Source organism: Zea mays, chromosome 9, assembly GCF_902167145.1.
Source record: "Zea mays cultivar B73 chromosome 9, Zm-B73-REFERENCE-NAM-5.0, whole genome shotgun sequence".
In the NCBI taxonomy this organism is placed as follows: domain Eukaryota; kingdom Viridiplantae; phylum Streptophyta; class Magnoliopsida; order Poales; family Poaceae; genus Zea; species Zea mays.
This window is the reverse complement of record NC_050104.1, coordinates 21,706,610-21,716,464: the sequence shown is the minus strand read 5'-3', so window position 1 is coordinate 21,716,464 and position 9,855 is coordinate 21,706,610. Positions and strand designations below refer to the sequence as shown.

Below are 9,855 nucleotides of genomic sequence, written 5' to 3'. Positions count from 1 at the left end.
GAAAACTCAGCAAAACGTTGATAACTGCATGCTGCACTGCACATTATCTAAGGCAAAAAAACTGAAGTGTTTGGATTTTTAGTAGATAAAATTTATCTCATCATGAGAATGCCCAGGTAACCAAACGCGGCCTAAAGAATGCTCATCTAAGAGCATCTTCAACAATAAACCCTAAAATAGAGTCCTAAAATTTGAAATAGAACCATATTTAGAATGTTTAGGGTCTCAAAAGAAATGTTTACTCTAATAGTCAGGCCTTAAATAATGTTATTTAGGAAATAAATCATAATATTAGGAAATAAATAGTTGGAGATTAAGGGTGTGTTTGGTTTAACTTTTGGCTTTGTCTTTTGCCCCCTAAAAGCCAAAAGCCAACCAAAGGGCTGGATCCAGGAAGCAGCTTTTTCTAAAAGCCGACTTTCTCGTAGTGCAAATCTGAAAGCACCCCTGGACTTGCTTTTAGTGGCTTTTCGGATGAAACTATAAAAACATATATCGAAGAATTTTTAACGATTTTTAGTGGTTTCCACCAAACGGTTTTTAGCTTTTTAACAGCTTACAGCCTACAGCAGCTTTTCCCACAGCTCACAGCCCACAGCAACTTTTTTCACAGCTACAGCCCAACCAAACAGACCCTAAGTGAAAATGAGGATAGAGCTCTAGTATATGGGTACTATATTTAGGACCCGAGAGACCGAGCCCTATAACCATTTGATGAAATTTTATAAAATAGGGCCGCTGTTGAAAGAATGTTTTATGGTTTTGAGTCCTATATTTAAAATAAGACCATATTTAGAGCCTCTCTTAGAGATGCTCTAAGTACCAAATCGGGGCCAATGTACACAGAGGCCACTCTGTTTTATAGTATCAGCCAGTCAGCTACATACATATGCACAAAATCGAAAAGCTAGCCAAATACACTGTACATTTCTACACAAGCGCGCGGCGCCCAGATCTAGATCCCTGAACGAACTGCAAGTCTGCAGCTGCTTGCCTAGTCCGTCCCGCGCCCACGTGTTCATGCCTGCTGCACGTACAGTGCCACGAAGCCGCCGGCGGTGGTGGCCACGGCCAGGCCCCATACGAGGGCGGCCGCGGCGGCGGAAGGCATGGCCGCCGCCACCTTCCAGGCGAACGAGAGCGTGAGCAGCGTGGCGAGCGGCCACACGGCGCGCCGCGCCCGGTCCCGGGCCGGCGACCCGGGCGCCGCCCGCTCGTAGGCGCGGAGGCAGGCGAAGAGGAGGAGCAGGGTGGCGCAGGACCCCGCGACGAAGAGGACGGCGGCCGTGTCGCCCCTCGCGCGGTAGATGGCGAGGCCCGAGTTCACGGCGAGCAGGCCCAGGCCCGCGCCGGCGAGCAAGGTCTGCCCGTGGTTCCGCCGGTTGTTGTTGTCCGCCATGGCTTGGGTTGGAGGGCAGGGTCGGCCGGTGTCAGAGACTATACTTGAGTAGCGGCTCTTGCTTTGCTGTGCTGTCCGAGACTCCGAGTCCGATAGAGCCTTATCTTTGGTGACTCGACGAGTAGATTCTAGTGAAGTCTTCTGTCTGCCACGGCGGGAGCTGTTCTTTTTTATAGTGTTGCGCACGGCGGAGTCGACAGCGGCGTGAGCGTGACGGCCGGGATAAAGCCACTGCGCACACGGCCCACAGAAAAAAGACTGGCCTATGGGCTATGGCAGGTTTTGCTTCAAAAACGTGGACGGAAAAATGCATCGCTGATATCTATATTCATGGTATATATTCTGCCGTTAATTCCTTTGCGACTCGTCCACTTGCGTATTCTCATGGTGTTGTATGCCGTACACGTCACTGCTTTTTTTTTTGTCGTCCTAGCCATCTTTGCCACCAGGGTATCCGGTCGGTCTACACTCTACAGGGTTTGTACTCCTTGCATGCTTTATGATCGGTGCGCATGCTTTATGATCGGTGCAACTCAAATCCTATATAGGGATATTTTTTATGTTAATATAGCGTTTACGTCATAATAGCTCTAGTACATGCAAGTAATCTCTAAATAATCCGATCCAAACTGTGTATATCCGTGCTAGCTCTCATCCGTCTACACTTCCTATCCTAATTTCTTCCATTTCTTTTCTCCCGTTATTTCCGTTTTGTTATAACTTTTTTAAAAGGTGTTTGATTCTACTAGAACTAATAGTTATCTAACTAAAATTTACTAATAAAATTAGCTAGCTAACCAATAGCTAGATAATGAATAACTAATTTACTAAAAGTACTATACTAATTTGAGCAGCTAAATATTAGTTTTATAGCAATCAAACACTCCTAATTACCCACGACATTTTGTTGTTTTGTCGCGCTTTGTTTTTCTGTTCTAGATTATTTTTTCGCCCCTTCTCTTTTGGGTCGTTGGTGGGTTTTTAATCCCTCGCGTAAACGTAAAAAAAAAACAAGAAGAAAAATAACACGGTGGTCCAACTGTTAACTAAACCATGAATTTCTCATAGGAGGTCGTGACTCGTGAGGAACCGAGGCGGTGCCGACCTTGCCGCCGACCACCGTCACCGCCGGCGACGGATAAGCGGTGTGGATCATGCCTTGCCGACTAGAGAACCGACCGCGACGCATAGTTTATCTAACATTTACGCGGCCGCCTGAGGCTTCCCACGTGGGCACGTGGGGCATGTGAATATGCGAAGCAGAAAGCGACGTCACGAAGCAACTAGACCATCCTACATGTACAGTACACATACACGCACAGTAGTACAGCTCACAACAAATCGGATGTACAAGGTAGCAACGCGATAGGGAAATAGCACGGATGTCGGACTTGACTGATCTCAACCGCGCGCCCATTTTTCGTTTTAAACTCGACCCCTAAGGGTACAGTCTATAAAGGTGGTTAGTATTTATATTTATTTTATGAGGGATCCTAATCCATTTATCAGCTGGACATATATGAACGCGACATGTGAGTCATAACCCCCCCACCCCAACCAACAGCGACACATCATGTACACATCCTTAAACTTCTCATTTTTATATTGTTCATGATTATGGCCGTGTTTGATTTACAGGGGATAATGGGAATCTAATACTGAGAACACTGATAGATGAGCTGTTCCTTCTTCCTTCTTCGCGAAGAAGTAAAAATGAACAGCGCATTTTCTACTGGCAGAATCTCACAATCAGGAGCTCGCAGCGTATTTCCTCGGATACCCCACCCGCTGCAGATTCTATTATCTCGGGGAAACCAAACGCCAGCCTATAATGATAATAAACATAAACACGTACACCTAATATGATTGCACTGCTTCATTGGCAATATATATGTTCCTGATTTATCTAAATAATTTTGTAATTAAAATATACCATAAAATCCTTAAATATCTAACAGTCAAAAAACCTTACGCATTCGGTAGAGCTGGCTTTGCATTAACGATAAATTCCAAATATAATTGATGGTGCGAATTACAAACGTTGGCACAAAAACTAGCTTCACTGTTTTGTTTTATTATTATTATTATTATTATTATTATTATTATTATTATTTTGCTCAGAGGCAATCTTGGCCTATTTTCCAAGGCTTATTTTCCAATCCTCGAAATTCCAAAACACCGAAACTCTCAAAATAGAGGCTTAGGAGCCAACTGGTGCCTGGATTTTCTCGATGATAACCGATGAGCACAGTGATGAACTTAAAACGGATAGAAATAAGTTCACGAAAAACTACAAAAATAAAAAAAAGCTCTTAACTTCAATAGTAATGAAGAATATGCTCGAACTAGAAATATATCAATCAACTAGTGATATGATGGATTTAAAAGGTTCCTGGAGCATGCATGAATCCAAGGAAATAATTGGATCGCAGAACGAACACATAATTGGATCGCAGAAATATATCAATCAACTAGTGATATGAGGCTAAAATAGTGTCATGCACATATATACAATACGTACACATAGGTTTGTGGCAGAGGCCATCACAATTCATCTGAACGTACCGGCCGGGTACAGTAGATTGAAAGCATTTCTTCCTCCGTATCACCAGGCCAGCACCAGCACCAGCACACGGAAAACCTTCAATAACATATGCACAACATCATCATCGTGCATGCATGCATTGCACGGGCAATCTAACCTGCCAAAAATAATAAAACAAAGCTCGTCGATCAGGCACTTGATCGAATTGCGTATCACCATCAGAAAGTTTGAGATGATACGTACAGCAGCTAGCAACCAGGCCAGGCATCGATCCCATCCCATGCCTGTAACTATTTGAGGCTCTTGGAGCTTACAAGTTACAGACGGAACACACATCCACCGATCACTCGTTCATTGGCGACGCTGCTGCTGGCGGAACAGCAGAACGAACCCAGCGGCAGATGTGACGGCCGCCGCGGCCCAGACGCCGACAGCGACCGGCCACGGCGTCGCGACGACGCTCGCAACCTTCCACGCGAACATCACGCTGAGTAGCGTGCAGAGCGCCCAGACCCTGCGCCTGAGCGCTTCCCTGCGTGCAGCCGCCTCCGGCGGCGCCAGCTCGTAGGCGCGCAGGGAGCGCAGCAGAAGCAGGAGCGCGCCGTAGCTGGCGACCACGAACGCCACGGACGGGACGTCCCCTGCCGCCGCCGCGCTGTAGGTGGCTGCGGCGCAGGTCGCGGTGAGAAAGACGGCTCCCGCGCGGCCCAGGCCGCCGCCGCCTCGGGCCGCGGCGTCCACGCCAGCGACTATCTGCTGGTCCTCCTCCATCATCCAAGAGATCGGCCTACTCACGCACGGCTTTGATGCTGGCGTGACTCGTGAACGTCGTGACTCGTGAATTGAATGAAACTACTACAATACTACATTATGAAAGCTTGCTTGCTTGCTTGGGAAGGCAAGGCACGGAACACGCCGCCTAGCTCTCTTGCGTTGGAAGGAAGGGCCTGGCGACTGGGTGCTGACCAAGGAGTACTGCCGTGCCGCGCGCGGTACCAGCGTCTACACGTGGGCCCTTGTCGATCGCTCTTCTTCGGACCGAGGATGATTTGTGGGCCAGCTGAAGACACTGTTTTTGGGCCAACCAGACACAAGGTCCACCTTCCATGGCCTGGAATGGATTTTTCTTTATTTTATAAAGTACCCTAAGTATCGTTATCTTCATTTTAGCTGGTCTGGTTCGCCGTCGCCGGCGCAGTAAAGAAGACCGTGTGTTCATATATACTAGTGACAGCAGGTTCTTCATGTGGTGCTCCCCCAATCCCTCGCACCAACTCTCTGTACCGAGGGGCAAGGGAAGAAGAAAGGGAGGGCTGCGGATTCGCCAAGCCCGACACGAGAGCGCGCATATTTATACTCCAGTGGTCGCATTAGGCTGGCGATAAAATCGCAACAACCCCAACGTGGTTACGGCTCACGGCCTTCGGTTGGGATTCGGTGGAGCATGCGTCCTGTGAACAGAACCTGGAATGGACGGAGGAGCAAGATGCGTCCGACAAGGCAGGCCCGCGCGCCGGTGAGGTGACGACTGACGAGGGCGGGGGGGGGGGGGGGGGGGGGGGGGGGGGGGGGTTCCACCTTTCGGTGAAACAAATGCGAGTGAGCGGCTGGAGGGACTGGCCGGACTGTCGTGCGGCCCCACTGGTCGGATGACTGGGAGCGGCGCACGCGATAGGGGGGGTGGGGTGCAGAAGGAGTAGTGGGCCGCGGAGTAGGAGTACACGGGCCAACTGGCCACATTAGGCCCAAAACCGAGACTGCTCCCATATCCTTTTTCATTTTATTTTCTATCCTCCTTTTACCCATTTTCAGATTTCAAACTGAATTTAAATTCATATTTGAACTTCGAATTCCTAGATATCAAACACAATTCTCACCTGAATAATACTTTTATTTCTTGTAATTTATTTATTTATTATCTATTCTCCTTCCCATTATTTAATTCTAGCAATAGTAAATGACTTTAATATAATTTTCTTTCGCTTTTCTTATTTCCCCTTCTATTTCAAATTCTACTTTTCAAACTTAACTTGTCTACAAAAATTGAGTACAAATGCAAACACACAAGAATTCCAGCATGATATGCATTTTTTTACATTTATTTATTTGTTATTTAACCAATATAATTCCATTAACTGAATATGCACAAATAAAACAAAATCAAATGATCTCCAAAGGTTCCATAATCTCAAGTCACTACATAATTATATTTATTCATTTATATCGTTATTATTATTATTATTTTCATGATACAATTTTTGGGGCTTTACATAAATTTAAGTGATCTAAGCTATACCTAGCATCTCTAAGTAGTTTTTCTAGTTCATATAAGATATAGGATCTAATATGTCGTTGCATGATTGCATCAGGTGCCTTTTGGAGCTAGCCGCTTTTCATGCTAGCACCATGAGGCATGAAGCAGGCACCCAAGGAGCAACGACGCCGGAACCATGGCATCCTAAGCGCGTCCGCTGCCGAGAGCCTACGATCCGGGTTGCTGTGCAGCAGCCCTTCCAACACCTTGAAGCCAGCCGAAGACAGCACCTTCGGCGGGAACATCTTGTGCAGGTAGCCGCGCTCCCGGTGTCCCACCTTCTGAAGGCTGGCCACCTTCTCCCGCGGCGCCACACGCTCTAGCCCTTGCCACTTGACGATGCCCTTGGTGCCGACCACGTGCATCATCTTGTCAAAGACCTCTTTGTCCAGCGCGCCGCCAAAGAAAGGTACGCCGGCGCCGGTGACGAGCTCGGCCATGATGCAGCCAAGGGACCATGTGTCGACCCGTCCGTCGTAGTCCTTGGAGCCGAGGAAAAGCTCCGGCGCGCGGTACGGGCTGGGCGACGCCAACAGCCCAGAGTCATCCTTGTCTGTCTGCGCCGCCGGCTTGGACATGCCGAAGCCGCATATCTTGTACACCATCTTACTGGTCGCGCCGTCCATGCCGACGATCACGTTCTCCGGGACGATGTTCCTGTGCAGGACGCCCGCCCCGTGCGTGTGCTTCGCGCCGGCAAGGAGCTGCCTCATGACGTCGCGTACCTCGTCCTCGTCGAATGGATCTCCGTTAACGCGGCGAGCGTCCATGTACTGGCGCAGGTTCATGGGCCCGGCGTGCTCCGTGACGGCGAAGCAGTCACCATCGGCGCGGTTGCCGTCGACGTGCGTGGCCAAGAGCTGGACGATGGAAGGGTGGCCGCGACACGCCGCCAGGGACATGACCTCTCGCGCGAAGTCGGGGATGGAGGTCTTCACGAAGCGGTCGTCGGTCCTCCCCGAGAGCCTCTTCACGGCGACGAGGTGGTCGTGCACACGGTCCCAGGCCTTGTACACGTCGCCGAATATGCCTTCGCCCAGCTTCTCGCGGCGCTCGTACCGCTCCGCCACGGCAGGCAGCCAGGGGACAGCTGGGGCCAACGCTGCTGCCGCATTGTTCTGTGGTTCCTCTGCCTCCCCGTCAATCTGCAGCGCCGCTACGCCGCCGTTGACGAGATTCGAGGCGGCAGCCATGGATCCGCGAGGCGGCTCGAAAGGATCTACCGGATGAAGGCGCGCGCTGCTGGTGGTGGTTCAGAACTTGAGATGAAGAGGGAAGGCTGGCGAGGCAGGTGGCGCTGGCCGCTGGCATTATATATGGATATGGCGACCTCTATCGGAGAAAGCGCGCTGCTGCTGGTGGTTGAGATGAAATCGGAATGCTGTTGAGGGCTTGAGGCATGTAGCGCGAAAAAAAATTAGGTGCGAATTGGCCCTAGACTCCTCCCGTGCGAAGCGGTGCTCAATCATCTGGCGTGCATGGACGAAAAGGCCCACGAAAGACGCTTTACAGCCGGCCCATATCTATAACCAGGGCAAGAGTGGGCTCTGTTTTACGGCTTCGTATTTCTCTACCACAGAAGCGAAACAGCCGCCGTCGTATTTCTTTCGACCATGCGCCGCCATTCATGAGATTTCAGTTCATGTGATTAGAAAGAGTACCACAAAGCACCGACCAGAAGTGCCAACAAAGACAAGCGTTGTTCCAAAACAGACGATGGTAAGGCATTTGCCTTGCATCAGTTATATCCTTTTATATATTGTACTTACTTACATTTCTTCTCTATATTAAAGCAGGGCCCGTCCGTGGCCATTGGATGTGTCCACGTATCCTAGAAATGTTCAGTCGTCCGATGATCTGCAGTGTTCCAAATCCAACCGTCCAAAGCCACTACTATTCCCTCCACTCTGCCTTCCGCGTGCTCTTTTTTCTCTGTAGCCGCTAGCCGCTACCAGGGGCTTCCAGACGGCGAATAAATCAGCCGGCTCGCGACTGCAAACCACGCCGCCGCCCCCCATCTGGCCGTGGCCGCCTCCGTGGCCGCGCGTCCATCCTGGTTCCGGCTCCCCGCTCCACCGCTGCGACCTTCGAGTCTCGCTGTCTCCACGACCGTGCGTCTTCGCACTGCACTGTCGTGTCCTTCAAGATCCCGACTCCACCGCTCCAGGCTCCGGCGTTACCAACCGCGAGTTGTCGCTGCTCCGCGCCGTGTCTGTCAGGTACAAATTTATTTTCCCCAAATAGAGCATCGTACATCCGAGTGTTCTGACTATTAGGGTTCACAAATACATAAATGTCTTTTCCCCATCAAATCTTCATCTATCTGCTTGCACTCGAGTGTCCTCACTATTAGGGTTTGCATATACATATGTCTTTTACCCAATGGATGTCTGTCTATTTGCTCGCACTTGGTAACTTCCCAATGCAAGTATTGGGCCGTTCCTCACTATTAGGGTTTGCAAATACATATGTCTTTTACCCATCGGAGGTCTGTCTATCTGCTCGCACTTGGTAACTTCCCAATGCAAGTATTAGTCGTCCGTTCAGTTACATTTCCCAAATACATATGTCTATCTGCTCTCACTATTAGGGTTTTGTGCTTTCATATTGTCAATGGCGATTATTCTAATTTTTTGTATTTAAAGTACCTCACTATATAATCGACCGTGCATTTACTGCTTACTGCTTTGTCATTATTAATTTAATTTGATACAAAATTATAGCTTGGGTGTGTAGTGGTACTGATCTTTTCCCCGTCCTGCCGTATATAGTCAATATGCTTGCTAGATTTCTTCTACATATTACACATTCTTGCTACATTTCCTATAAACATGACGTTTATTTTGTATTTATACTACTTCACCATATAATCGACCGTGCATTTACTGCTTACAGTAAATTATAATATTTGGTTTGGAAGCACAGGCTTCATAAAATTCTACATATTTGCTCCGGGAAATAAAATCTGCTTCATCAAGAAACATTTGATTACACATTCCTTTTCCTAATAGTGTCCTCCAATATAACTTTTTCCCAGTAGTGGTACTATTACGTATTTCTTCTTTGCATAACTATCCATTGCTTTGAACATTTACTCTAAATATTATGTGTGCTTGCTGCATTACCTCTAAACAAGACGTCCATTTTTTTAATCTATAGTACCTTATCATATATTTGTCCATGCATTCACTGCTTAATGTTTTGTTACTTTCAATTTATAGAAAATCCTTATCTTTGGTTTGGAAAAGGAAGGGCTTCATTAACTTCTACATATCTGGCCAGGGAGAAAACCTGCTTCATCAAGGTACATTTCATTATAGAATCCTTTTCATAAACAGTGTGCTTTACTATCTATTGCTTTGTACATTTACTCTAAACATTCTGTATGCTTGCACTTGGTAACTTCCCAATGCAAGTATTGGTCATCCGTTTAATTACATTTGCCAAATACATATGTCTATCTGTCGGCGTTTCGAGACAGGGGGGTCCCTAAGCCGACGAGTGAGTGTGCTGCGTGCCCCAGCCCAGATGGGTCGAGCGCGTGGGCGAGCGCGAAGGGGGGAGAGGCGAGGTGGCCGGAGACGGGCGTGAGAGAGG

The 9,855-nt window shown here is 48.4% G+C and overlaps 2 protein-coding genes across 5 annotated transcripts; both read right to left on the bottom strand.

Moving 5' to 3' along the window:
* Nucleotides 1-839: 839 nt before the first annotated feature.
* Nucleotides 840-1,540, bottom strand: LOC100279109 (uncharacterized). Its single transcript, NM_001152151.1, has one exon. It carries the CDS (start codon nucleotides 1,397-1,399, stop codon nucleotides 1,019-1,021), a length of 381 nt encoding a protein of 126 aa, NP_001145623.1. The 5' UTR covers nucleotides 1,400-1,540; the 3' UTR covers nucleotides 840-1,018.
* Nucleotides 1,541-3,690: 2,150 nt separating this feature from the next.
* LOC100276702 (uncharacterized) lies at nucleotides 3,691-4,975 on the bottom strand. 4 transcript variants are annotated; one of them, XR_004852441.1, is made up of 2 exons: nucleotides 4,188-4,975; nucleotides 3,691-4,040 (listed from the first exon to the last, which is right to left on the bottom strand). XR_004852441.1 is itself a non-coding variant. In NM_001350801.1 (2 exons), the coding sequence occupies exon 1, from the start codon at nucleotides 4,716-4,718 to the stop codon at nucleotides 4,296-4,298; it is 423 nt and encodes a 140-aa protein (NP_001337730.1). In that variant the 5' UTR covers nucleotides 4,719-4,840; the 3' UTR covers nucleotides 3,802-4,101; nucleotides 4,259-4,295. The 4 variants fall into 4 exon arrangements, 2 of the variants coding, with proteins under 2 accessions (NP_001337730.1, NP_001143899.2); NM_001350801.1 differs by having other exon boundaries at nucleotides 3,802-4,101; nucleotides 4,259-4,840; NR_158668.1 differs by having other exon boundaries at nucleotides 3,849-4,101; nucleotides 4,188-4,842.
* Between the last annotated feature and the right edge of the window lie 4,880 nt (nucleotides 4,976-9,855).